Source organism: Colletotrichum chrysophilum, assembly GCF_026319265.1.
Source record: "Colletotrichum chrysophilum strain AFK26 chromosome Unknown scaffold_1, whole genome shotgun sequence".
Taxonomy (NCBI): Eukaryota; Fungi; Ascomycota; class Sordariomycetes; order Glomerellales; family Glomerellaceae; genus Colletotrichum; species Colletotrichum chrysophilum.
In genome coordinates, this window is record NW_026517288.1 from 1145531 (window position 1) to 1172063 (window position 26533).

General features: G+C 54.7%; 11 protein-coding genes across 11 annotated transcripts; 4 read left to right on the forward strand and 7 right to left on the reverse strand.

The window, feature by feature from the left end:
- Positions 1–373: 373 nt before the first annotated feature.
- COL26b_000295 (uncharacterized protein) lies at positions 374–1732 on the reverse strand (the record flags this gene model as incomplete). Its single annotated transcript, XM_053173265.1, has 2 exons — positions 374–1440; positions 1495–1732. The coding sequence occupies 2 exons, from the start codon at positions 1730–1732 to the stop codon at positions 374–376; spliced, it is 1305 nt and encodes a 434-aa protein (XP_053042971.1).
- Positions 1733–2427: 695 nt separating this feature from the next.
- COL26b_000296 (uncharacterized protein) lies at positions 2428–3197 on the forward strand (the record flags this gene model as incomplete). The annotated part of the gene is made up of 3 exons (XM_053173266.1): positions 2428–2445; positions 2571–2902; positions 3035–3197. The coding sequence occupies 3 exons, from the start codon at positions 2428–2430 to the stop codon at positions 3195–3197; spliced, it is 513 nt and encodes a 170-aa protein (XP_053042972.1).
- A 328-nt stretch (positions 3198–3525) lies between these two features.
- COL26b_000297 (uncharacterized protein) lies at positions 3526–4264 on the reverse strand (the record flags this gene model as incomplete). Its single annotated transcript, XM_053173267.1, has 2 exons — positions 3526–3984; positions 4052–4264. 2 exons carry the CDS (start codon positions 4262–4264, stop codon positions 3526–3528), a joined length of 672 nt encoding a protein of 223 aa, XP_053042973.1.
- A 1074-nt stretch (positions 4265–5338) lies between these two features.
- Positions 5339–6264, forward strand: COL26b_000298 (uncharacterized protein; the record flags this gene model as incomplete). Its single annotated transcript, XM_053173268.1, has 3 exons — positions 5339–5406; positions 5470–6071; positions 6125–6264. The coding sequence occupies 3 exons, from the start codon at positions 5339–5341 to the stop codon at positions 6262–6264; spliced, it is 810 nt and encodes a 269-aa protein (XP_053042974.1).
- A 450-nt stretch (positions 6265–6714) lies between these two features.
- On the reverse strand, positions 6715–7315 carry RMT1_1 (type I protein arginine N-methyltransferase Rmt1; the record flags this gene model as incomplete). The annotated part of the gene is made up of 2 exons (XM_053173269.1): positions 6715–6912; positions 7130–7315. The coding sequence occupies 2 exons, from the start codon at positions 7313–7315 to the stop codon at positions 6715–6717; spliced, it is 384 nt and encodes a 127-aa protein (XP_053042975.1).
- A 308-nt stretch (positions 7316–7623) lies between these two features.
- CPR2 (Peptidyl-prolyl cis-trans isomerase B) lies at positions 7624–8717 on the reverse strand (the record flags this gene model as incomplete). The annotated part of the gene is made up of 4 exons (XM_053173270.1): positions 7624–7823; positions 8006–8157; positions 8214–8340; positions 8393–8717. 4 exons carry the CDS (start codon positions 8715–8717, stop codon positions 7624–7626), a joined length of 804 nt encoding a protein of 267 aa, XP_053042976.1.
- Positions 8718–9207: 490 nt separating this feature from the next.
- COL26b_000301 (uncharacterized protein) lies at positions 9208–9695 on the forward strand (the record flags this gene model as incomplete). Its single annotated transcript, XM_053173271.1, has 3 exons — positions 9208–9210; positions 9267–9311; positions 9396–9695. 3 exons carry the CDS (start codon positions 9208–9210, stop codon positions 9693–9695), a joined length of 348 nt encoding a protein of 115 aa, XP_053042977.1.
- A 237-nt stretch (positions 9696–9932) lies between these two features.
- COL26b_000302 (uncharacterized protein) lies at positions 9933–11449 on the reverse strand (the record flags this gene model as incomplete). The annotated part of the gene is made up of 4 exons (XM_053173272.1): positions 9933–10476; positions 10530–10902; positions 10955–11167; positions 11221–11449. 4 exons carry the CDS (start codon positions 11447–11449, stop codon positions 9933–9935), a joined length of 1359 nt encoding a protein of 452 aa, XP_053042978.1.
- Positions 11450–12452: 1003 nt separating this feature from the next.
- Positions 12453–14058, reverse strand: COL26b_000303 (uncharacterized protein; the record flags this gene model as incomplete). The annotated part of the gene is made up of 3 exons (XM_053173273.1): positions 12453–12644; positions 12707–13224; positions 13290–14058. The coding sequence occupies 3 exons, from the start codon at positions 14056–14058 to the stop codon at positions 12453–12455; spliced, it is 1479 nt and encodes a 492-aa protein (XP_053042979.1).
- Positions 14059–19265: 5207 nt separating this feature from the next.
- Positions 19266–22018, forward strand: COL26b_000304 (uncharacterized protein; the record flags this gene model as incomplete). Its single annotated transcript, XM_053173274.1, has 4 exons — positions 19266–19311; positions 19380–19561; positions 19620–21078; positions 21132–22018. 4 exons carry the CDS (start codon positions 19266–19268, stop codon positions 22016–22018), a joined length of 2574 nt encoding a protein of 857 aa, XP_053042980.1.
- A 760-nt stretch (positions 22019–22778) lies between these two features.
- Positions 22779–26532, reverse strand: COL26b_000305 (uncharacterized protein; the record flags this gene model as incomplete). The annotated part of the gene is made up of 6 exons (XM_053173275.1): positions 22779–24991; positions 25038–25266; positions 25321–25704; positions 25767–25963; positions 26025–26160; positions 26500–26532. 6 exons carry the CDS (start codon positions 26530–26532, stop codon positions 22779–22781), a joined length of 3192 nt encoding a protein of 1063 aa, XP_053042981.1.
- Between the last annotated feature and the right edge of the window lies 1 nt (position 26533).

The window sequence follows — 26533 nt, forward strand, 5'->3', positions numbered from 1 at the left end:
CATTGTTTACTGCTCAACAGTCTATCAATTCGTGTGAGCCCCCAAGTAGCTAACTGGAATCAACCAATACATTCCGGTAAGGTAGAGCCAAACTGGCCAGCAACTAAAATAGAAGCAGCTAAGACTTCGCGTCCAAAGGACATGGGCCCTCTTTCGTCTGCCACCTCCCTGCAGCAAAGTCATTCATGGGTTTGACAAAGTAAATACATTCATACAAGCCTTGGCTGCCTGCCATTCGGCCTCTTCAATCTTTCCTGCAGTCGTGATATTGTAGGCTCACGATGCCATCCAAACGCCTTCTAGTCCGTAACCATTCCATAAAGTTTTACAAGTGAGGGTAATCCTGTCCAAACGCCAACCAAGAGACCAGTGTCTACAAGTTCAAGTTCATCTCGAACTCATCATCTTCAAAGTCCTCGTTCTTGGGACCAGCATTGCCGAGGACATCGTTCTCGTCGTCTCCGGCCGGATCAAAGATGGAGAGGAACTGGAGGCGGCCAAGTTCCTCAGCGTCCTCGGCGTGTCCGTCCGGCTTCTTTGGGGATGCCTCACGTCGGACGACAGTCTTCCGGGGAACAAGTGTGGAGACATCCATTGACGCAGGTCGCGCTCCTGCGGCAGGCCTGGCTCGTCCACTGACGAAGGACGAGGCCGAACGACCCTTGTTGTAGCCAATGGTACTTCTGGAGGCCGCTTCGCCAACGGCACTCTCTGCGTTGGAGGACTTGGAGGCCAGAGCTGCTCTGGCAGGCCTAGTGCGGGGAATAATAGACGAGAGGGGTCTTCTGGCCGTGGTGGTGGGCTCAACGGGCTTCCTCTGCTTGATGGTAGAGCCGGTGGCCATCGACAAAGCGGATGCAGCCCTTCGAGAGGCGATGGTAGGAGGATACTTGCCTCCCACAGTCTTCTTTGCAACGGCTGGATTGGGGGCAGGGGTGGGAGCCTTCCTGCGGCCAAAAGCTGCCGTCTCGGGGACGTCAGCAACGGACCAGTCCATCTCTTGGATGTCCCGGAGAATACGGTCGTCGGTCTCCTTCAGGGCCTTCTTGAGCTTCTGTTGCTGCTGTCTGTCCTGAAGTCTGACACCGTCCTCGCCCATAGGGTTGTAGAAGTGGTTGTAGTAGCCCTTGAGCAAGTTCTCTGGCTTCAGCCCCTCGAAAGTCAAGTCTCCCTCAATAATGTCAGACTGGTAGGGCAAGTCTTTGGCCGGGGGCGGCGCATATTCCACGTCAGGCTCATCCGCAGGGCCAGCTTGGTCGTTTCGCACCTCGAGCTTGAGGGGAGCAGCGCCGGGAGACCGCTGCTTCAGCTTCTTGGTGGTCGTGGGCTTCGTCTGGGTCTTCTCAAAGTCCTTGGCAATGTCCTTCACTCCGGTGTTCTGGGTGCTCTTTGCCTTTGCGTTGGTGGTTTTGTTTCCAAGTGGCGCCCGAGCACGTGTCTCTGCCAAAACATCAGTCTCTTTCTTTTCCTAAGACAGTCATCTCAGAGGCATACCGGAGGGAGTGACGAGGTTCTGCTTCTTGGCGGTGCCCTGAATAGGTCCGTTCGCATTGGACTTGGGTGCAAGCACCGACTTGCCTGCGTTGACGGCATTCTCATCATTGAGGGGAATTTTCAAAGGCGTCTTCGGGTATCGGGCTCCAGGGGTCTTGGGAGCCATTTGGCTCTTTCCGGGGGCAAGTCGAGCAGCCTGGGCCGCGTTGACGGCGTTCTCGTCTCGGATCGACAACATTGTCCCTAGAGCCAGATGGCGGAGTTGTCGATAGTTGGATGCGTTCGTAGTTTCGCTGCGGTGGTGAGTGTTGTCGTCGTGTGCCGTCTATCGTGGTATTGTCATCACCTGTCTTGTCGTTCGTTCGAGACTATTGCGTCGTCAAGAGGCGAATGGGGGGGCTAAACGGATTTGTCTGTTTGGTGGCGTTGACCGGGAAACGAAGCGCAGAAGCTCAGACCTAGCGTCCACGCCATGAATGAGAGTGTCCAGTGCTCTCGGCTCTCACAATGGAATGAATGCCACCGCCGCACCGCGACCTGCACCGTGCCACAGAACCCCACTCCACCTGACCCGACCCCACCGCCCGTGCCAGAGCTAATCCAATTGCAGCTGCCTTTGAGCGTGTGAAGATCAGGCCTGGCTGTCCACTCAGCAGGAATTGCTTGCCCCTGGCACCGGCGCTGGCTGGGGCTGCTGGCACGCTGAGGGTGGTCCGCCACGGGTCGCAGCTGGAGCGAACTTGCATGTAGAGGGGCAGTTATTTCAACACCTCACACCCTTTCCTCCCGCTTCCATCCCCCGACAGTTGCGATTCCACGTTCCCCGATCACGTCTCATTCCCAACTACAACAAACTGCTTATCGCATTCTTCTTGCACCGAACTCAACCTCCCTCAACCACCACAAAGTCTTTCGCAGCTCAACACCATCACCATGGATCGCATCAAGGAGGTAAGTCTTCCCCTCACGTCCGAGCCCCACCATGCTGCCACCGGCGGTCTGGAGGGGTAAGATGTCGCCTCCCGAAAGCTGCCGTGAGATCATTGCTGACGACGTCTCTCTTTACCTCTCAACAGAAGATGAACTCCCTCCGTCTGGAGGCCGACGAGTCTGCCGCCAAGGTTGAGGAGCTCCAGGCCAGAGTCAAGACGCTCGAGCAGGAGAACCTGGCCAAGGAGCAGGAGATCACCTCCCTCCAGCACAAGAACGGCCTGCTCGAGGGCGAGGTCGAGAAGCTTGAGACTGCAGTTAAGGACTTCAAGAAGGCTGCCGACGAGAGCGCTGGTACTGGCACACAAAACGAGACTCTTCAGCGAAGACTCCAGCTCCTCGAGGAGGAGGCCGAGGAGGCGGACAAGACCCTTCGCGAAGCCAACGAGAAGTACGTTCTGGACCCTGTCATCGAACCGTCCAAATATCCCCCCCCCCCCCCCCCCCCTTTTCCCTAGTCTTCAACCACCCCCCGACCGACCCCCCTTTCGTGTTCATTAAAACCCGCCCCACCGATGAATCTCGTTACTTACACCGTCTTTTTCCACAGGCTCCGACAAACCGACGTCAAGGCCGGCCACTTCGAGCGCAAGGTCCAGGCTCTCGAGTCGGAGCGCGACCAGTGGGAGTCCAAGTACGAGGAGATGTCCAAGAAGTACACCCAAGTCCAGAAGGAGCTCGAGGACTTCCAGAACGAGATTGGCAACATCTAAGCCTGTGTCTCTCACGGGGGAGTCAATTCGTGCAAGGCTTTTTCGTTGTGATAGATTTCTGGCCTGGAACACCTCGCTTGGGGGACCTGAGCAAGCGGTCCCGATAGCGGTGGATTGCAAGTGACGGGACGTTTTGCGACCGAGTTATAGCAGCCTTGTTTTTACTCCTTTTTTTGTAACCCCCGTCAAGAAGAGTCCTGTTCTGCCTGAAATGCCTCGGTCTATGAAAGTCTCGAGGAGAAAACACAAGCATCTCGTCGAACCACGCTGGGCGTGTGAGGTATCTTATTGGCAGTTCCTGAACCACAAATCCGAGTTTATACCCTCCTTATTTCTTGAACTTGGCCTTCTTCTTGGCCTTCAGCTTCCTGTCGCCAACTTGTCTCTCCAGCTTTGACTCGTAGCGAAACTTGGGCTTCTTTGGCCTGTCCTTAAACGTCTTCTTCTTCGCCGCCGGCTTGTCCGCTGCAGGATTTTCTGTCTTGTCCTTGTCTTCGTCATTCGCTTCCTCGTCGCTGTCTTGGTTGAGCTTCTCGAGACCGTCTCGTGTGACGGCGATGGCCTCAACCTTGACCGTGGTATACCGATCTTCGTCTATGTACTCGTCTTCGTAGTCCACGATGTCTGTCTGCGCCGCTTGCTCCTTGCCCTGGTCTTCAATGCCGTCCCACTCTTCAAAGTCTGAAATTTCCTGGTCGTTGTCTGAGTCCGCGGCCTGCGCCTCTTGGAGCAGTGCGTTGACGGCCTTGACATGCTCCTCGACTTCCTTTTGCCGTTCTTGCTTTACCTGTGATTGCCTCGTATTAGCGACATTCACCTGAAACGAGGCAACGATGACCAAGACAGATCCTTACCTGTTTTCTCATCTCGATCTTCTCCTCCCTCGCCTTCTTGGCCGCCTGCTCCTGCGCAAACTTTACGCGCTGCAGCTTGCGCTTGTGAAAACCGGTCAAGTAATCCTGCCGCGCATCGAAATCGAAGTTGACTTCCTCGACCGCGGACTCGGCCTTGCGCTTCTTGGGCGGCGGCGGCAGCGCGGACTTTTTCGGTCGGGGTCTGGCGAACATGGTTGGTTTGTGGTGGTGGTGTTGCTGTTTCTGAAATCGGGGTTTGCGGTCGCGGATTCGTTCGTGGTGGTGGTCTTGGACCTTGGACTGAAATTTTTAGAGCGGCGAACTTGCAGCCTTGCAGGTGCCCGGGTTGGGGGCTGGGGGAGGGACCCTGCCGCTGCGGCCTCTGTAGGGTCCACTGATGCGGGCCAAGCCGAGGAGCTAAATGCGCTGGAGGGACCTCGCTCGACCTGCATCTGTCAGTGAGACCAGGTGACATCGGCATTGGTTTACTGGATTCTGCCCCTGTCGGAAGTCTTTCAGCGTTGGCCGATGTAAGGCAACCGTTTGCCTGTACAAGCTGGGAAACGGATCAAGCTATCAATGGCAATCGTATTGTTTCAATTCATACCGTATCATTCCGTGTCCAGACCAAAGAACTAATAGCAAGACGGACAGTTGTACTTTATTCCTGAATTTACTGAGCCTTTTGTTAAGGAACTTCGATCAGATTTGAAGTATCCTTCGTACTTCATTTTTGTACAGCTCAACTCACCAAGACGGTGTCACACAATTCGATCGTGAAGGAATGCTATTGAGCCCTACCTTGGTCTTCTGTTTATGCAATCACCTGCTGCACACTCTCCTGTCTTGCGACCACCCTCACAACAACCAGGAAGCTCAGATATCTATCTGGGCTACATCTCTATGTTGAAAGGGAATTTTCCCCTGACGAGGCCATATCTAGAAGTACAGACAAGAAAACAAACCGCTTCGAGAACAAAACAACACATTTATCGAGACAAAGAAAGAACGAAACAGAGACACGATGATATCCAGGCTTGATGCATGTATCCGAGTCTACAGATGTATCATAGTACGACCAAATATGCATCTATCAGATTGCTGCGGATCATGATTACGTAAGGCTCAAACGTTCGAAGCTCAGGTAAGGTACCTTGGCCATGCGTCGTCCTGCAGCCAGCGTACGTCCAGCAGCACTACGAAGACATCGCATCGAAGACCAGGCTCATCTTCGAACAGCAATCCCCCAAACAGCCAGCCATGCGTCTTTCAAGAACAGCAGGCCTGATGGCCTTCTGCGCCACGGCGCAAGCCTTCACCGACTCCTCTCCCTTCGTCATGCTCTCGACCGCAGAGTACGTCCCCGAACAACATCCGCCCCTCGACTCGACATCATGCTAACCCATCGATCTCTCCAGCTTCGCGAAGTCCGCCTCCAACGCCGCCCAGCTCCAGACCGAGTCCCAGGTCCTCGAGTCCGTTCAGAACCTCCTCTCCTCCTGCCCGACCGACCGCTACCTCGTCGTCTCCCAGCCAAACGCCAACGCGGCCGACATTCGCGGCCCTGACGGCGGCGACTGCCGCTCCCCCAACCTCTGCCGCGCAATCTCTTCCAAGGATATCCGCGGCGTGTACAGCGTTGCAGAGGTCGTAGGCGAGGTCAAGGTCGACAGCGTCGCCGAGTACCTCCACAAGGCGTGCGGCAGCAAGAAGATCGAGATCGACCAGACGAGGCTCGCGCCCCTTGGCCGCGACGCCAGCGAGAGAGCCTCCACGCTCGCCGACAACGACCACGTCCTCGGCCAGAGCCTCGAGAAGTTTCGCAAGGCCTCCGACTCGTACACTGTCATCTACCTCGCCAGCCCATCTGAGCCAACTTACCAGGCCGAGTTCCCCGAGGAGCCCCTTCACGCCGAGCTGAAGCGTCACGAGGCCAGCCTGTTGCAGGTCCGCAAGGACAAGAACGAGACCAAGTGGGAGAAGCTACCCCTGTTCGAGAAATACGTCTTCTTCTCTCCTGGTACGTCTCGTCTTTGGATTTGGTGGACTAAAGAAATGCTAATGTATATGCAGGCATCTTCCACGCCCTGGTGGCAGCCATCGTCCTCTTCTCCATTCTCGGCGTTGGCATCAACGCCCTCGCCAGTCTCGACATCCCCTACGGATCTTTCGAGAAGGAGATGGGTCCCGCCGCCCAGAAGAAGAACATCTAGATGTATACCACCCACGCGCGATCGGGAACCTCAAACGTTTTCACGGCGCTCGTATCGCGGCATGTATTTTCTTTTTGACATCATGGGAGTTTACTCGGTAGGCATGTTTAAAGCAAGGGGAAGGAACGTCACAGGTCCACAGCTGGATCGAACCGAAATGATTAGAGCAATGGCTGTCGGGGTTCGTTAGTGAGTGACCTCGTCGTTGTTCCGCGAATGGCATGAATGTATTCTATAAAATGGACTTTTTCCTTGTTCTCTTTGCAGCCGCCTCCCAAGTTTTCATGATGTGAAACTCCGTAAACGCCTGTTGGCCGTATCTAGTCCGCGGCCACCGCAATCATGGGTCTTCAAAACGTTCCTCCCCCGTTCCGTCATGCCGCGAAGCCAAAATGACTCATTCAACGTCCTTTCGCCCTCATCTTCCTTGCCGTTCATCATGCAATACGCTTAGACAAGGTGGCTTGGCAACAAGAAGTTGGCGATACCTTCGCGGATGGCGTACTCGTGCCCACAGTTGCCGCAGACCAGCTTGCCCTCCATGATCTGCGTCTCCATGAGCAGGTGGTGCAGGTCCTTGAGCATCTTCTCGTCGCCCTGGAGCTGCTCAGCTGAGGGGGGCTCAGCAGGAAGTTCGGGGAAGCCCAGCTGTGAGTAGTGGTCAGCGCATTGCTCATTCATTTAATCGTGTATGAGATTTTTTCAGCAGTGTCCGAAACGGTCGTCGCCGGCGCGTGTGCTCAACGCAACCCTGCTACCATGGTGTGACTGTGGAGACGAAAAAACAGAACAGACGGGACAGAATCTGTCTACTTTGGGACCCAGGTGTAAAAGAACAAAAGTAAAGAACAATATGTAAACTTACCTCAGTCGCATTCGTTCGCAGTGCGGCCCAGTCTAAGCGGGGCAGGACGTTGAGTAGCAGCTGGGGGTTGACCTCGATGTCGTCTTCCACCAGCTCTGCGTCCTTGGGGTGGAGGGGAAACGAGGCCGCCGAGACCTTGCAGGCCTTGGCCGCGCAAGTCAAGAAGTTGAGACTGAGAAGCTTCATTTTGGGCAGGTGCAGGAGTGACTTTTGCAGCGAAATCTTGTCTGCTTCTCGTTGCGCTTGTCTGAGTCGAAGTTTTAGGCACGGGAAATTTTTGGGCGACCCCACACGTGATGCACTTTCGCATGTGGGCGTCCCAGCTATTGGACTGATCTCATGGAGAACTTAAAGCCAATCTCAAACTACAATTCAACGTCACACATGCACTCAGTAGAAAAATATGCCTGGCTGTTCTGCTGTTCTTGCTGGACAGTTTTTGTCTTGATTTCTTTGCTTATCGTGGAAACTGCCGCGTATTCCTCCACTATCATCTAAGCCATCGTCTTCTCGTAGCCGACATCCTCCTTCGCGGCTCTGTTCTTGCTGACCTTCATGTAGACAGCGATGAGAGCAACAACGACGCCAAGGAAGAAAGCCTTCTGGAGGAGGGACCAGCCCTCGCCGGAACCGACCTCCAAGGGGGCATCTTCGTTGGAGTAACCTGAAGCAAACTCGCTATGGCCGTATTCGCCTGCAGCGCCAGGGGCGTAGCCATCAGCACATCAACACTCTTGGATTTGTATTTGGATTCTTGTCGGGAGGAATGAACGACTGCGGGGACATCGATGGTGTGTGTACATGTCTCGTGTGTAACATGCGTGAAAGTGAGGGCGACGGGAGTCACAGTACGTGCTCAGAGTTCCACGTGGATACCTTCAGGGGGAACCTCCAGCTCTCCGCTCTTGGCAATCTTGATAGTCTTGACGGGGCGGTCGCCAGGCTGGGTCTCAGCCTGCTCGATCTTCTCGACGATGTCGTAGCCCTCGAGGACCTCGCCGAAGACGACGTGGCGGCCATCGAGCCAACTGTGAAGGTCGGGGTTAGCTTAGGTTTCACTATATTGATCAGGACGGCGTCTCACGAGGTGATGACGGTAGTGATGAAGAACTGGGAGCCGTTGGTGTCCTTGCCGGCGTTGGCCATGGACAGGAGACCCTTCTTGGAGTGCTTGAGCTTGAAGTTCTCGTCGGCGAACTTCTCGCCGTAGACTGCGTCGTTGTTAGCCGGTAGCCAAGAGCATTCCCCAGTGGTACTACTCACTGGACTTGCCACCGGTGCCGTCGCCCTTGGTGAAGTCGCCACCCTGGATCATGAACTGCTTGATAACGCGGTGGAAAGTAGATCCCTCGTAGCCGAAGCCCTTCTCGCCGGTGGCGAGAGCGCGGAAGTTCTCAGCGGTCTTGGGGACGGTCTTGCCGTACAGACCCATGACAACGCGACCAAGGGGCTCATCGCCGTGGGTGATGTCGAAGTAGACCTTGTGGGTGATCTTGGGGCCCTTGCCGGCCTCGGCCGTCTGGGCGAAGAAAGCCAGCGCCACGCCGGCAAGCAGGAGGGCGGAGACGAGTCTCCGAAGGTTGAACATGGTGGGCGATACGATCCGGGGTATCTAGACACCAGGTCGATCAATTGGGGTTGAGGAAGTTGATGCGGGATGTCTTCTGGGATGGGAAACCAGAGGACAGGTTTGTGTTTAAGTAGGTCAGTAAGAAGAAGCACACCCCGGGAGACGGAGACTGGGAAGGGCGGCTTTGAAGCTACGTTTCAAACTCCCCTCTCTGAAGCACCGAATAAGGAACTCGAGCTCGGACCCTGGTGGCCGAGACTGCCCAATGGGGAGACGCAATCCGTCCAAGTGGATGCGCCTCTCTTGAGAACTAAGGGGTCTGGCGGATCTGTCAATGCAGCCACACTGCCCGCTCAAGGCCGCCGCTCTTGGGATCCACTATTTTCCGGCGCCGACTCTCCGTGCAACGTTGATGATTTCGAAAGTTCGTGATTCGGTCGCCAATCCAAAGAGGCAATTTTGATGGTGCAGCAGCAGTTCTTGAAATCCACAGCGACAAACCGGCAAAATGGTATGACATGCACTTTTTGACGCTCTCAATTAGCTTACCACTAACTTGGTCTGCAGGTTTTCATTCTGGGTGTCAACTTTTCTGAGCAGAAGCTCGTCAAGGTAAGGCCTCTTCTTCGACCGATGCAAACCACACCCATGCTGCGACAATGCTGATGCGCCTCGCCTCTACAGAAAGCTCTTCAGTCCTTCTACGCTCTCGGACCGACCACATCAGAACGCATTCTCGCCAAGTACTCGATCCACCCTCTCGCAAAAGTCGGCTCCCTCGCCCCCAGAACAGTCACGGCCCTTACGGCAGAACTGTCAACGATGACGATAGAAACCGACGCGCGCAAGATTATCAGGGAAAACATTGGAAGACTAAAGGACATGGGTTCCTACCGCGGAAGACGACACGCCATGGGTCTGCCCACAAGAGGACAGCGCACAAGAACCCAGATCGAGACGGCGAAGAAGCTGAACCGCGCTAAGAGATCCTTTTAAGAGACCTTGAGGGCAGGTACGAGACGGGGATTTTGATGGCAAAAATGGTTTGGAGTTTACGAGATGGGCCGCCGACACATGAGACCATCGGGTGTACAAGATAGACACGAGAGCGCAACCGCGCCCGGAATTGTATGAATATGATCAACTATACCACTTGTACTATGGCACGTGGACGTCCATGCTGTCTGAGACGACGAAAGCTATTATACAACTGTGCAAGCTCGGATTCGGTGTTTACTCGAACTCCAGCTTCGGCAGGTCATCCTCCAGAACGGGTGCGCCCTCCTTCTGGAGCTTAGCGGCGACAACTTCAGCGTCCTTCCAGACGCGAATGATGTTGCCGCCAACAACCTTGGCCGCGTCTTCGTCGCTAAGCCCCTCCTGGAGGAGCGCGGCAACAAGGTCGGGATACTTGGAAACGTCCTCCAAGCCCTTGGGGACGGAACCAATGCCGTCGAAATCAGACCCGAATCCAACGTGGTCGAAACCGATGAGGTTGCCAATGTGAAGAACATGTCTCACAACCTGATGCAGCGTCACGTTGGCGGGGTACAACTCGGGAACACCGTTCTCCCTCCCAGCGTCGACGCAGGAGATGAAGTCGGGAGCGAAGTTGACCATCACGATTCCGTTGTTCTCCTTAACCAACTTGAGCACGTCATCCTTGACGTTGCGCGGGTGAGGGCAGACGCTGAAGGCGGAGCTGTGAGAGTACATGATGGGAGCCTTGCTTCCCTCCCATCCCTTGCCACCAAGAACGTCGCGCTGGGTATCCTCACTGGTTCATGATAAGGTTAGCCAGACCTCAGCTTGTCATGTGGAGGCACGTACCTGGTGTGCGAGAGATCGACAAGCAGACCAATGCGGTTCATCTCGTGGATGACCTGGCGACCCAAGGGGCTCAGACCGTTCCAAAGGGGCTCTGCCTTGCGGAAGGGACTTTCGAGGAGCGCGGCATCAGCAAATTTGTTATGACAGTTGTGTGTGAGGGTTGAGTAGCGGACGCCCAAAGCGTGGTATCGGCGAAGGTTGGTGACGCGGTTACCAATCTGATGAAGACCCTCAACTCCAAGAGGAGAAATCAACTGGCCCTTTGCGAAAGCCGCCAATGCCTCGTCGCTGTCAAGATTAGGTGAGAAGTCCTTGGGGTAGGCTTTCTTGATACGGGTCATGACGTCAATTTGGTCAAGAGTCCATTGGACGCCTATGATGACGCGTTAGAGACCGCTTGAATGAACCACAGTTGGGAGACTTACTCTCGGCGTAATTTCCGTCAGAGAAGTCACTGCCGTTGGCCGGGCAGGGAGTGTACACGCTCCAGAAGGCACCGCCGTTCTGGCCCTTACGAAGTCTAGGAAGATCCACATGTGCAACCATGCCGCCGTTCTCAAAGGGCTCGGTGAAATTCTTGTCGTAAATATGGTTGCCATACACTGCTCGCACAAGAATGGGAAGATCATTGTGTCCATCTAAGTCCAACGTCAATAGGCACTCAATGACACCGGACGACCTGTCCGCTTACCAATCAGTGGGTTGTGGTTGAGGATATTTTGAGCCCTCTCCTGAACCGTAAGAGGCGGTCCCCAAGGCTTCCTAGATCGATGGCCACACGCCTTCATCTTTTGGCCCAGAAGCATGTAAGAAACGAGGAGCAGCAAGACTCCGGTCACAGCGAGCTTCTTCGCGGGTGAGGGGCCTCGGCGGGCTGGCCGGGGGCCCTCCTCATCGAAGACACGATGCTTCTCATCCATGATTGAATTAAACGTGAGAAAGGTGATCAGTTGAGCCCCAAGATCTCGCTGTATTGTATGGTTTGAAGTGCCTTCGATGAGAGTTCGTGGCCAGCGGTTGCTTTGCTTTGCTTTGCTTTGTCCCAATAGATAAGAAATGAGCCGTTTTATCTTAGTCAGATATGGGAGTCCAACTATTCCGCCAATCCTGTCAGGAGGGACTTTGGATCGCCAAGTTTCGCAGAAGAGACCAAGATGCTGCGTTTGTTGCGCAGACCCAGCTTGAGTCGATGCTTGGTCGATGATTCCTAATCACGCAAGAGGGAGCTGGGCCGGGGTCCTAGCTCCCAGAGCGATTGCGTTATCTGAGGTGCGAGCTCAGCCACAGTAGCAATAGCCATGGTTCATCGGCCTTTGAAACACCCCTGTAAATTTGGAACTTGAACCCTGGAACTATCACAGCAGTTGTTTGATTCCGATGATAGACATTCGATCATTGTCATTATGGATATCAAGACTCAGTGTTGAAGTCAACCAGATTGTGCAACCAAGTCGTGGTACTAATGGAGTGTGACCAATCACAATGCGCGAAGTGTATCCAGCCAACCAAAAGGCACAGCTGAGACATCTGTAAGTCAAATATCGCATGTCTCTGCTGCCTTCTCTCACACTCTCCGGCTTGCTTTCTGCTAAGGTTTTTTCGGATGATTCTCTTACTTGTCGCGTGATTTGCCTGCTGTCTAGCCTTCTTGTCCTCTACTTTACACCCTAAGTGATAAACACCCGGGATAGGCGCGGGAAGACTAGGGAGAACAGCAGTAGAGACAGCCAGGAAATGGGTGAACAGCAACAGGCCAGTAAATTAGTAGACAGACACACAGACAAGTGCCGCTGTGTATCTCAATAACTTTAATTATAGACCATCATAGGAACAGTAGGTGCACCGGCAGCCCTTGTACAAGAAGACAGAAAAAGAAGGCCCAGGAGAGTACTGGCCACTCAAAATCGGAGCGATCAATCCATCTCATGAACCCCATTCCGCCCCGTACTCATCCACGATCTGCTGGCAGTAATTATTCCACTGCGCATTCCACTCGCGAATGCGAGCGCCCTTCACACTTGGTGCATCGGAACCAAGTGTAATACCCAGCTCCCAGTCCTTGTCATTCTGGTCCTCAAAGTTGGACCATCGGAGACTGTTCTGCGCCAGTGCGCCCTGTTATGGCGTGTCAGAATGGCCCGTCGGCATACAAAAAGAGGGTGGGAGGAGCTTCATACCAGTCCAGCAAGTCCAACATTGTCAAAACCCTGTATGACTTGGTAGAAATCAAAACTCAGGCCGGCTGAGTCTTGGCCCAGCATCGCTGGATCATCATTGCTGATGGCCGTGGGGACGCCATGCGCAATCATGGCCGGGAGAGGATGGTGGAGAATATCCGTCGCCAGCCGAAGGACCTCGTTCGAGACGGGGCACACCTCGACCATGACGTTCTTCTTGACGGCTTGATCAATCAGCATTGGATGTTTATATAACGAGAAACCGTGGCCGATTCTCCGTGTGCCCAGAAGAAGAGCATCAAACAGGTTGTCGTCAGTCGAATTTCCATCTCCAAGGGTTTCGCCTGCGTGGAAGAAGAACGGCAGTGTGACATCATGTCTCCTGGCCTCTTCTTGAAACCAAAGCAGCTCCGGGGCCATGTCCAACAAGGTGCGTCCCAGATCCTCTTGAGCAACGACGTCGTATCCGCTGAACAAGAGAGGGAACTTCTTTTTCATGGCAAACAGATCGGTCATGCCTGCGACTCGGGAGTCAGTCTTTGACATCTCGACAACTGGAAACATGGTTGAACGATTCACTCACTCTCTTTCAGCTTAGCTTGCGTCTTGCTTCGCGAGTCGGACCAGATGACACGGGCTCCATGGAATGGATGCGTCGTGTTTTCGGTTCGAGTGCTGGTGAAATTCTGAAGCTCGTCGTTCATGACCGTCCACCACACACTTGGATCATTCGTAGCATTCACCTGGTTCTGGGGCACAAGCTTTCCGCGGGAACCTCCAGCGCGTATCTCAACCCAACTGATTCTGTTCTCAGCGAGCTTGTTGAACAGAAGCTGCCAGAACCTGCGCACGATGGGCTCGTAAGTCAGCATTGTACCCGCAGGTTCGAAGGCGGATTGGAACTTCTTCCAGATGTCGTCAACGCCGAGCTCGTGGTGCGTGGCCTCCTCTGGCAGGACCACCATCTTGCTCTTGACAAACTTGCGGAATTCTTTGGAACCACCGTCTGGGTACTGGTCGGCTGCAGCCTTGACATCCATGTAGATTTTCTCGTTGGTGGATGTGTTGTAAGGTTGGTACTCCGCCGCGTAAACGTTGGCAGGGTTGGCAGCGCTCTTGAAATCCTTACCACGGTAGGAGAACTCAAACTTGGAGTTATTGCGAGCCTCCGGGCTGTTGAGACTTTGCGATGCCCAGAATCCCATGTTTTCTGTCTCCATGACCACGTCTAGCAAGGCATCGTAAGGGAGCATGGCAGTCAGGTGGGCGTGCAACAACGCGCCCTTGGGCATACCATCGACGATCTTCCAGAGTTTCGTTTGGAGGATTGTCTCACGGGCCTTGGAGAACATTTCACCAGCGTAGCCACCATTTTGACGCCAGATTGTGTTGGTTTCGTTCAGTCGAATGGCTCTGGTGATGTTGTCTGCTTTCCCACAAACCTCAGAAAGGCTTTTCCTGAATTGAGCATCTACACTACCAGTCAGCGATAACTCCGAATTAGTTTTCTACCAGGGGCGTGACCTTGTCTCTCTGTATCCTCCAGTTGCATCAGAGCTGCACGCGCTGTCTCGTGTTGCTTGATGATGATGCTGTCCTTGGACGGAATCTCATAGACCCATTGCCGCGAGGCAGGGGCGGGTTTAGCTAAAGGGATTGCATAACCTAATGACGGGGAGGCAAAAGCCAAACCAGCTAGAAGACTGGAGAAATACATTGTGCGGCCGGCGCTCGAGGTAGTCGAAGGTAGTCTGGCGACTTGGGAAGGTTGTCATGATTTCGAGGTCAGGGCCGTCCCTTCCACTTATAGTCCTCCGGCCTGGGAAAACGTCCTCGAGAATTTTCATAAGAAACCATCGTCCGCGAAACCAAAACACAGCTTACCGATTGACAGATTAGCCAGCACAGCATTAACCGATGTCTCCGCTTGCCCGCATTCTTCCCGTCTATTGTACTCTGATAATTTGATGCATCGCCAACCTCCGGCTGCGGGTCTCAACTGAGACAGACGTGAAGTCGCAAGCATGATACCCCGCGTGTTCATCTGGGTCTCCAGTCTGTCATATCGGTGGTAGTGCACAAGTCAAGCGCGCCAGCCGTGGTTTCCGTCGGGTCATTGAGACTGAGGCACCGTTTGCATGTTGAGATGCGGCCTTCCCTAGGGTTTGAGTCCCGCCGAGCTCCATGTGGCGGGCTGAGAAGTCGGAATAAAATGGCCTAAAGCGGTGAGTAAAAAGCGTGACAGGGCGTCTGCCCATGTCTAAGACATGCCCATTGAGACACGGGGTCTAATGCAAGTCTAGCCACTTTAATTGTTTCTATGGTGAACTCCTCCATCTGTCGCTCCCTACCTTGTTTATTGCGAGATATTTCGAAAGACAGGAAGGCTCGTGAATGACAGATATAAAGAAAGAGAGACCAAAAAAAAGGAATCACGCTTTTCATGGCCCTCACGTGTTTCGAACGAGCGCCCCTCTCAGACTCAGATTGCATCTCTAGAGAAGAATTTGTTTGAGCTTTTGCTCTTACCAACTGGACCAAGTGGTCCAGTCGAACTGTTGAAAGAACACGAGACGAAAGCTGCCCAAGTACCTGACCTTGGTTCCTGGTGGAAGGAGCGGAGCTCGCTGGTCGAGAGGGAAGGAGGCAGCTGCCAGTTGCGACTTCCTTAAGAGGAGAGGTGAGCGAATTCCAGCTCGGAAAGCAAGGTCTGCATATATTGCCCCGCACGTAACAGGCAAGACATGCTTCGATCTTCCACTCGAGAACTCGAACTACGTCCTCGGGTAAACAGATCTATGACTAGACAGAAGGTGCGGAAGTAATCTAACAGCAGGCCAAGCCGGCTATCGGGTTCCAAGACCGTAGTCGAGGAGCATCGATCGGCGGACGTTGCACTCTGACAGCGGGTATCTCGTAACTCGGCGTCATGCTGTTGACGTTACGAGTCTGTACGATCTCGGGCCGGGCCCTGGCAGGAAATCAGATGAGCCGTGTCTCTCGAGCTGCAGGTCTTGCTTCTTCCGCTCGGCTTGTCCCGCCGTCGGGGAATCAGGGCTGTAGCGGTCAACGGAGGTGCTGGTGTGCACCTGCTACTAACAACGATGTCTTGCCTTGCCCATATGAAGGCCGCAACTGGCCGTGAAAGTTATTGGTTTACGAGCAAGACTGATTTGGGTAAGACCGCGACTATTCGGGCCGGCTGGTAAGTGATAAACTGCATAAGACATGAGATCCGGATTGGAAACCAGCAGTCACCTTGATATGAGAGCGTGAGAAGCTGCTCGGTTGCTGCAAGAGCTACACATCTGACCTCTGAGGCTTCCCAATCTTTCATGCGCAGCCGAGTGTTGGGAAAACCCCGCCACCGAATTGCCAAGAGTAAAGCGGCCGTCAAGCTGCTTCGAGTCTTGCGCTAGGTGGACCTCTGAGTTGACATATGTGTGGCTCGATCTCGCTGTACTGCGTAGTATGTTCGTTTCTTATTCGCTTCTGTCGAGGAACCAACGGATAGATCTGTAGTACTACACTATTGCCGTAATTGTAAGATGAAGATGTTGAGCTCTCTTTCCGGTTCCCTTCACCAAACCCGGATCGTTACAATTGCTCTCATTACGTATTCTGTTTGCGTCACACAACAAGCTGTAGACACGAGACTCTTGCTAATGTGTATCGGTGTGGTCTCCATCTTGGATGGTGATGTGCGTGTCAACGAATCTGCAGTATTTGTCAGTACGACGAACCACTAGGCAATAGACCTTTGGCCCAGGTCGCAATATCCCGACCAAATCTGTGCGAAGCAGGGTGTGCTAATTCATACCGAGCACGGGAGTATCCGTGGACGTTTTTGTCGATATCTGGGATGCAGTTCCCGCGACCCCCTTTGAGCTGGAATCGAACCCTTTAACAGCAACATTGAAGAAAACCATATCGAATGTGCATGTGGACGACAGTGATTGGAGGAAAAGGGCATGATATCACGAGAAGAGCCATGGACAACCGAAGGCTTCTCGTGACATTGAACATTTCTTAGCGTGTGGATGACATATGGTCGGATCTATCTGTGAGTGGGAGGCGAGATGTCTCCGGATATTCGAATTCAACAGGTGCGATGCCAAAGACCCTGTCTTACTCCTTATTGAAGGTATTCAGAACGTCCTCAGAGTCGACAACTTAGCATGAAACAGGGACATACCGCATTCCGATAGCTTTGACCAATCTTCGACTACGTTGCGTCTCACTTGAGAAAAGCAATGGTTTCTGAAATACGTGTTGGAGGCATAGGCGCATGAAGAGTGATATAACGAGGAATTGAGATCAACTGCATGTCGTCGATGCATTGATTACGGATATCGTCCCATTTCAGAGCAAAAGCACGTCCCTTGTGAGCACAGGGACGGGAATAAAGCGTGCGTTCCCTGATCCGAAAGCTGAGCTTGACCGACAGACAGACACTCCGTGCCGACCGCTGAATTAGCATTTCGGGAACGGACCATGTCGACGGGACACCTCCGACATCCATGGTGACTTCGGATGATGGATGGCTCTTGCGCCCGACCTACCCCAGGCGGCACCTGGGCTGTGGACGTGGTTCTCGTGTGATGGAAGCCCGAGGTGGATAGAGGGGAGAAATACGGACCGAGATGGAGCCAATTCTGATTTCTCCATGGCGGACCAGGTTAATATAGCTATTAATAACGGTCTTGGTCGTCTGGGGAACTGATCGGGCTGTGACGAAGGCTCAGGGGTAACAAAAGGCGCTCGCTGATCAAGGAAACGCAGATCAGCAGCAGGTCGGGGATGCTCGTACGGGTACGAATACAGGTATCACCACCAAAAGGAACAAAGGACAAAGCAGTCAGGACGAGGACCAAAGGACGAGGACGCCTTGCCTCAATCGAGAAACGATGCGATCAGCGAGGGAGGATGAAACCTGATCCTGGGGTGCATGATTTGTGAAAATGATCCTTAATACTGCGTCAAATTGGCGGCGGTAGATGGCATGGCGGTCAGCCCTGTAGGAACCACGAGCGTTGAACCTTAGCTTCCCGTCTTCCATGGCCGCCCGGGAAAACCAGCAAGTGGTTGAGCCCTGCGGCTTCCACCAAGGTGCGTTGCCCTGTGCGTGTGGGCTCCTCGCCTGAATCTCTTCAGCTGGGAGCGGCCCCAGAATTCTGCAACAGAGACGAATGCAGGGGCTCACACAGCCCAGAGCTGTCGGGTTAGTGCCGTTATCGAGGTCGTAAGTTCTCATTCCCACAGGCCACAGTGGAGGTGGCAGACAGCCCTCAGGTCAAAGTCGGCTTGCTTGGCTGCCTCATTCAGGGTCATTTGCTTTTGTGTGGAGCACACGGGCAACGCCTCAGAGGCTCACAGGCACCGCGTGGGGGGTCCAGGGTCGCCTGTGGATGGATGTCTACCAGTCAGATGAGGAACACTGTGAGGATGGTGAAGGAGTGGAACACACGGGGAACGCTGTGAGTGGCTGGCGGACCGACACCGTGGGATGGCTGTGTATTTTTGGCTTCAGATGGCCCGAGATGCCAGCAGCGTTCGTCGGGCTGGCGATGGAGCCAATCCAAGGCCACGTCTGCAGCCCGCCAGCTGCTGGCCCTTGGTAATGGGAACGGCTGTCTTTTTTCTCCTCCTTCCAGGGCAGCCACGCAGGCACCGCACCACAGACATTGGATTGGCGTTGCCCCTCATCTCTGTGTTGGTGTTCGCCCATCGTGTTCCCTGCTTTGCCCTGCTGGCCCTGTCGAACCTGGGCCATGGCCTGTGCGGATTGTTGGGTTCGGTTGGCATCGACAGCCAGCCCAGCCCAGCCCAGCCCTGCCGTGTGCTTGCTGGCTTTGATGCCGTGTCACTGGTCCCATCTCTTGTCGCTGAGGGTGGTTTGGAGCTTCACTGACTGACAACCTGGCAGCAATCCAAGCAAGCTGTTTCCATTGCCATTACCTTCTGCGGAGACCGAGGGACGCACACCGGGAACGCACACCACACCTGCAGCAGAGCAGCAGTATCTTCCTTATCCCGTCTCCTTCTTCCTCCAGGTCCAGTCGAACTTGCCGTCTTTCCATTTCTGCCCCCAACCTTCAACCTTGAACCTTGGACCTGTCAGCAGCCAGCCTTTTTCTCTTCCTCCAAAATTTCCTCCAGCTTGCATGTGCCCCTGACCACCAGAAACGCCCTCCACGACCTCTTTCGCAACGGCGCCTTCTCGCTCTCTGTCTTCTGCCTTACTGAGCATCCCGTCCTTCCTCTCACTTTTCTTTGCCTTGTGTGTCCTCTATCGCCTTTCGTTCTGCACCGCGGCCGATCGCCGTTGACGTATTCTTTCGCTTCTCGCATCCGGCAAAGCGTCTCTAAACTCTAGTACCGAGAGACAAGCAGGGAACCACCTCGCCTCCCACCTCCTGCGACCTGCATTACGCAGTAACGACGAAACGAAACATTTCTCGCTGCCTCCTTTTCCATTTTCCTGCACGATTCCATTTCTTTGATCGCAACAACACAACCCTATTGTTATTGCAACGAACGACTCGAGCTCCCAATCACCATGCCGGGCTTCGCAGAGTCCTTTTGGTCTAGCGACTACGCTGCAGGTAAGTCACCACGCGCTACCCGCGCTGCTCCCTCTCCGACTCCCCAAAATGCTAAACCTTTGCGCCAGGACTGGGCGTCCTGTTCAGCAAGCTTCAGCAGGGTGTGCACGAGAACCGTCAAATCCTTACCGTCGCCCGATTGCGCGCCGAGGCCGAAGAGATCTACAGCCAGCGATTGGGAGACATCGCGCCAGCTGCCGACAAAGTACAAGGCGGATTCTCGAGAGATGACGGTGCCAGCGTTCGCAAGGTTTGTTTGGTGCCCCACCGGGACCTTTTCTGAGACCCTCCATTGACTTATTTCGCAGGCCTACGATGGCGTTCGGACCGAGATGGAAGAGGGTGCCAAAAACCACAAGAAGATCGCCCAGAACATTCGAGACCTCGTCGTCAACCCCTTCTCCCGCTGGTGCGATGCCCACGAATCCCGCATTCAAGACTCCCAGGATGAGCTGCAAGCTCGCATCAAGGCGCATGACAGGCAAGCAGAGCTCGTCAAGAAGCTGAGAAGCACCTACTTCAACAAGTGCCGCTTAGTTGAGGATATCGAGGAGGAGACCAAGCTGGCATTCCAGGACCCCGAAACCAGCCCAAAGAACAACATCCCCGAGATCAAGGTCTCTGAGAACAAGGAGCCCGAGAAGGTGGAGGAGAAGCACGAGGTCGACGATGAGGAGGAGATGGTCGAGATTGGCGACGAGTTCTACAACGCCGACCAAGTCAAGAAGATGCTGGAGCACATGCTGAACACCATCAAGCTCGGCGAGACCAAAGTGCCCATCCTTGGCGTGTACCAAAACACTTCGTCTGGTGCAGACATCGTGGAGTACTTGCAGAAGCACTTGAACACCAGCAGCGTCAGCTACGCCGAGAGGATTGGACAGGACCTCATCACAGCCGGATTCTTGAGGCTCATTGGTAACGTCGGAAGCACTTTCGCAAACAGCTCCAAGATGTTCTATCAGTGGCGCCCCAAGGCTTTCAAGGCCGCTGGTGTCCCCGAGAAGAAGTTGCCCCTTGGACGTACCTTTTCTCTTCCCGCTTCCGAGTCCTCGGACTCGCCCGTTGTCGGAACCGTCAGCGAGTATCTTGCCAACTGGAACGTTCTCAACAATGCCCATCCCAACGAGACCCCCGCCGAGCGATTGCGCCGTGAGGCCAGAGAAGCCGACGACAAGTACAAGGGTGGTGTGCGCAAGTTGGATGAGATGCGCTGCGACCTCGAGGAGACCATCTTCCTCCACCTCCGCTTCTTGGAGCGCTGTGAGCTGGACCGCCTTAAGGCCATCAAGACTGTCATTCTGGATTTCTCCGGCACCATCAGCAACGTCATTCCCAGCCTTCAATCGGCCGTTGACAACATGATGCTTTTCCAGGAGACAGTGCAGCCCAGCGGCGATTTGAGGTATCTGCTCGAGAACTACCGCACTGGTAGCTTCATCCCCAAGGTGGTCGTCTACGAAAACTACTACAACAAGGTGGACGAGCAAACCTTCGGTGTGGATCTTGAGGCGAGAGCACGCGCGGATAAGAAGCGCGTGCCTGTCATCATTACTACCATCCTGACCTACCTTGACAACCACTATCCTGATCTGGAGGGCGATGAGGCTCGACGTGGAGTTTGGCTGGTAGATGTGCCTCTGAACCAGATTCACAAGCTGCGTGCCAAGATCAACGACGGCAAGCCCATCCCAGCCGACGTTTTCGACGAATTCGACATCCCAACTGTTGCAAGCCTGCTCAAGCTCTACCTCCTCGAACTGCCTGGTGAGTTGATGATGGACGATTTCGGCCAACGAACATTTGCTAACTTCCCACAGATTCTCTGGTCTCCTCTCACGTGTACGAAATCATCCGGACGATTTACCAGACTCAGACGCAGGATAATGATGCTGCTCGCGTGCCTGTTCTCCAACAGACCTTGTCGCAGCTGAGACTAACTAATATCGCAACGCTTGACGCCTGCATGAACCACTTTACCCGCCTAATCGATCTTACCTCGGCCGATGAGGCTTACATCTCAACCCTTGCCACTGCTCTAGCACCCTGCATCCTCCGTCCTCGCACCGAGACTTCCCTCACAATGGAGGAGAAGCACGCGTACCGTCTCATCCGGGATCTCTTTGCTCACAAGGACGCCATCTTCAGCGAGCTCAAGCGCATGTCTACTCTGAACCACAGTGGATCGGTCAACAACCGTCCCCGTGCCATCAGCACCGACGAAAGCAGCCGGAGAGCAAACATGGAAGAGCGGAATAGAGCTCTGCTCGAGAAGGCTGCCGGTAGCCGCGGCCGCGCGACCAGCCCCGCCCCGAGCCCGCGTGGTCACAGACGTGACCGTAGCGTAGGCGGCCCCGAGACCCGCTTCCCGATCCAGACGAGTCCTCCCGCAAGTGCCGTTGACCGCCACCGGTCCAGTCTTGGCAGCGTGATTGGCGCCAAGCGTTCGAGTCTGGAGGTTCCTGGCAGCGATAACAGCTCGCCTGCCGAGCCGGCCAACGGCACGGCGAACCCGCCGCCGGCTGCTGAGGGTGTTGCCGCGAGAATCCAGGCCCTCGAGTCGCCGGTAGAGAAGCGCAACAGCCTCGGCCGCAGCACCGCGCGATACTCTCTCGAGCGCCGGGTGCCCGTAGCATCGAGCGGAAACGACAGCGCTCCTTCGACTCCTCGCGGGGTGACACTCGAGGACAAGCCCATGGATGACTAAGAAGCGATCGTTCGGTTCTTCGACGACTGATATTTTCTCGGCAAAGCTGATGGTTTTCCTTTTTCTTCCTTTCTTAATGTCTATTTTCTTCACAAAAAACCAACCCAATTTCTTGTCATGTGTGACGCCGGAAGAGGGTTTTTCTTGCGCGGGCGACAACGGCGGCGGCGGCGGCTGGTACAGGAAACAAAAAGAAGAAACAATTTACTGGCTGGCTGGCGGTGACTTAACGACGGTGTGACGTCGGGAAGCGATTCCTCATTGTCCCCTTTGTATCATGTCTGTACGTAAACCACGAGAGAGCGGGAGAGAGGAGGGAGGGGACGAGAGATGGTGTTGGAGTTGGAGTTGGAGATGAGATGAAGAAGAGAGAGGGAGAGAGAGAGAGACAGATTCCCCAAAAAACGGTTCAAAGATCCTGCCTGTCAAGTCTGTTGATGGTGATTGATGTTGAGGAAGTTTCGAGCCCATCTAGGGGCTTTCACAGTACGTCAGGGGAAAACGCACGAAAAGCACCTCGGTCAAAGCTTAGTCTAGTAGCTTCGTCGTGTCGTGCTGACGGTGATTGATACTAACGAACCTTCTTGTATCTTCTCGTGACAATTTCAAGAACATAAATTGTTTCGTATGGCCTAACAAGTATCAGAGAAAAGGAATGAATGGATACACCGCGCCTTCGCATTTTGTTTTATCTATATGCTACCTTTCCTGCGCCATTCGTTGTCATGAGTGCAAACCACCACTACAACCACTAACTACATCAACTCGGGCTAGGCGTGTCCCCCGCAATCTCAGCCATCTTGGTCGTCTTCTTTTTCTTCTTCTTCTTGGGCACCACGACCGCCGGCCCAGCGTCGTCTCCGCCTTCGAGAGCCGTCAATGTCGGGGCGGCCGAAATGGGAGCGGGCTCCTCGCCGGCCCCGTTCTCGGCGTCGTCCGTGAGCACGACGGCCGGAGCCTTCTTTTTCTTCTTCTTCACCACCGCCGTGCCGTCGGCGTCCTTCTTGACCTTCTTCGTCTTCTTCTTGACAACCACGCCGGCGGCATCGACGCCCTGCGCGACCTGGATCCGCTCGTTGGCGCGCTGCATCTCGAGACGCAGCCTCTCGACCTCCTTCATTGCCTGCGCCATCTCGGCCTCCTCGCGCTGCTGTTGTTCGTAATCGAACGGCGCGTTGGAGGAACCCGTGCCACCCGAGCCGCCACTCTCTTCGAGGCTGAGGCTACCCAGGGTCGACGAGTCGACTTGCAACAGACCCTGTCGTAGCTTTTTGGCGCGCGACTTGGTGAAGCTGTCGGAGTTGTTCTCGGACTCGTAGTTGCGCGGAGTGGAGACGCCGCTCCCTACCAGGTTCTCGTCCGCGGCGATGACAACGCGCTGCCTCGGTCGCGGCTGCGGTCGGCTGATGGGTGATGTTGGACCTGGAGCAGATGAGCCTAGCTTGTCGAGGTCCAACTGCATTATCGGTATGGAGTCTATGTCAAGATCCGGGCCATTCTCCTTTTGTAAGATGCTGTGAATTGGTGTTGACGATCTGGGGTTGCTGTCTGCTCCGCCAATGTAGAATGGATCGTCACGGTTACGTTCTGCTCGCTCGGCCTTCCGCCTTGCAACGATGTCTGCGTCCAAATAGCTGTCTTCAGTCGCTTGTTGATACGAGCTGACGACTTCTTCTGGTACGTCTGCAATCTTGTTGATAGCCGGCTCCGCGGAAGATATGCTGGTTGGAGCAGGACGCTGGTGGTAGTAAACCTCGAAGTCGTCCGCTTCGCTCGCCTCCATAGGTATGATGTCCGCTTGCGAAAGAAGATAACTCAGGTTGGGGTGGATGGGCTCGTCCAAGTCGAGACCGTCGGGTATTGGCACGTTCTTCTGGGCGCCAACAGCAACAGAGTTAAGTTCCCATCCCTGGAACAAAGATGGGATGGCTTGTGTGAGGAGAAGGGGAGCGTCTTGGTGAGTGTCCTCAGATGATGGCGCTTGCCCTGACGCAGCGTCGGCAGTGAGCTTCAGAAGCTCGATGAACTCCACCGACCTCTCCTGAACCTCTAGGTTTGGGTGGAGGGCGAGCGGCTCTAACGTGTGAATTACCCGCGCCATAAGCAGGGTAATTTTGGTTTTCCACTCCGGTGTCCAAGGCTGCCCATCGTTGCCGGCGACGTACGCAAAGATCTTCGTCACGGCCTGCAGGCTCGTCGTAAGGATGTCTGGAATATGTGTTCGGGGGATAATCCGCAGTATGTTTCCCAAAGTGTCTTCAGGGAAAGCGAGCTGATTGGCATATTCTCCAACCAACCACGTAGTTGACTTGAGTGATGCCGAAGAGAGGGAGTGCCCGGCGGGGGTATCCGAGTTGAGTTGTTGAATAATCAGATCAGCGGCCCTGACTGAAGCCCCTCGCAGGGCTTGCACCTTCACAGCAACATTCCTCAACTCGTCTCCAATCATGCCGGATACATCTCCGGCTGTCGACTTGCCGGAGGCTGCTACTGAGTCGAGCTCCGTCTCGACTGACCGTGGCGTCGGCGCCATGCGGACAAGCTGAATGAGAACATCAATGTACCAGTCAAAGTCCACCAGGCTGCTATAGTTGTTTTGTGAACACATGGTCAGAATCCTTCCGATCACATCGCTCCTGTAGTCATCAGGTAGTGGAGGCTCCTCCTCCTCTTTGTTTGGAGTGTGAATTTCGACTTGCGCTTCGTCGTCAGAATCCGTCCCGGTATCAGGACCAATGGGGGCCCCCGGCCGATCTCTTTTAGGAGCAGAAGATTTGAGCTGCTTCATAAGACGGCTTACGATGGATACCAAGTTGTCGCTGCTGACCATACCCTGAACGAGGTCCAAAGCCTTGATGCGAATAGTGATATCGGGGCTGTCGATGCACTCCAAGATGACATCTTCCTGTTGCGCGACCAGAAAGGGATGTGTCAATACGATCTTGTTGAACGCGAGCAACGCAACGTATTTGACTGTTGAAAGTTAGCCCCAGATCACGGACCGAGTCGCGTGACTTACGATTCGGGTCGCCATCCACCATGATCATGCCCCTGAGCTTGTTCACGCAAAGAGTCGCAATCTCCTCCTGGCCTGAGATGTCATCCTCACTACCCAGGATGCCACCCTGAATAATACCGTTGATGCACTCGTACAGTAGTGACATGGCGGGCGTCGTCCGAATCAGCTCAGTGAGAGGCGGCAGCAGTTTCCGCACGAGTCTGGGCTCTAGTGGCGTCAAAGTCGCGAACTGTATTGCTCGTCAGCCTTCCCGCCTTTGCGTGCTACTCAAAGCACCACCTACCAGCTTGATCAGCTTGATGGCCATCCAGTTATTACCACCATCAACCAACAGCTCGAACAACCTGGGCGCCAGAGGAAGAAAGTCATGAGGCCGTCTCCATCCCAGCTCACAGACAACATTCACAATAGCTGCAGTCACACTCGGGTCCTCGTCCTTGTCCATAAGACGCTCCTTGATCTTGGGCCAGGCTGCGCGCAGCGTTTCGGGGTACACCAGCGCCAGACGGTACAGCGTCACGATCGTCTTCTTGCGGATGGCGGGGTTCGAGTGGCTCAGGCGGGGGAGCAGGTCGGGGAGGGTCGAGAGGGCTAGGGACGGGTTGATGATGTGTGGTAGTGTAGAGATCGGGAGGGATATTGTCGTCGCTTGCGTCGAGGTCAAGTCCTACGCAGAAGTAGCGTTAGCATACCACCCTCTCGCCATGCACCCGCAGCGCAGTGACGTACCTTCTTCAAGAGATTCGTGGCCATCATCAACACTTCTGTGTCAGACCGGAAACTCTGCACAGCAGCCAGGTATCCAACCCTCTTCTGGTGGTACTTTTGCGACGACATGACTTCGAGGACATGGAACGAAGCCCAGGACATGTCATGGCCAACCATCTCGAGGTAGACCAGCTTCAGCAGCGCCGTCGCCTTGACGTCTGTCGGAGACTATTAGCCATTGATACGCAGTCGAAGATGGAAGGCCGGGGGCTGGCTCACCCATGTCCTGCCCGCGCACCTCGGAGCGGCATTCTTTCAAGCTGTTCTGGATATACTCGCGCTCGTTGCCCTTGTGGTTTCGCAGGCCTCTGATGAGGTCGTAAAGGGACTTCTCGAACCTGTGGGCATCCCATCGCTGTCAGCGTGCTGCACCACCGTGTCGTGCCGCTTGCTCTCAACACCTACATCTTGACGATGACAGCCCCACGCGACGGGGCTTAAACGGGTTGGTCGTAGGTTACGTCGAGGGAGGGGAGGGATTTCGTGGGTAGGTTCGTCGTGGAAGGGAGTAAACGAAAGTCGGGTCAGGTCGTCGGGGTTCTATGGCGCATCTTGAAATGGTTTCCCCCGTTGTGTGGCCGCACAGCTTTGGCACATTCGTGGGGAGAGTGCCTTGGGGAACGGGTTTCGGCTGGTCGTCAAGCTAAGGGATGTCGGAGTCGGGGAACGGTGATGCGGGCTGCTGTGGCTGAACTTGGCTTGTGGAGAGCTGCTGTCGTGCTGCCATG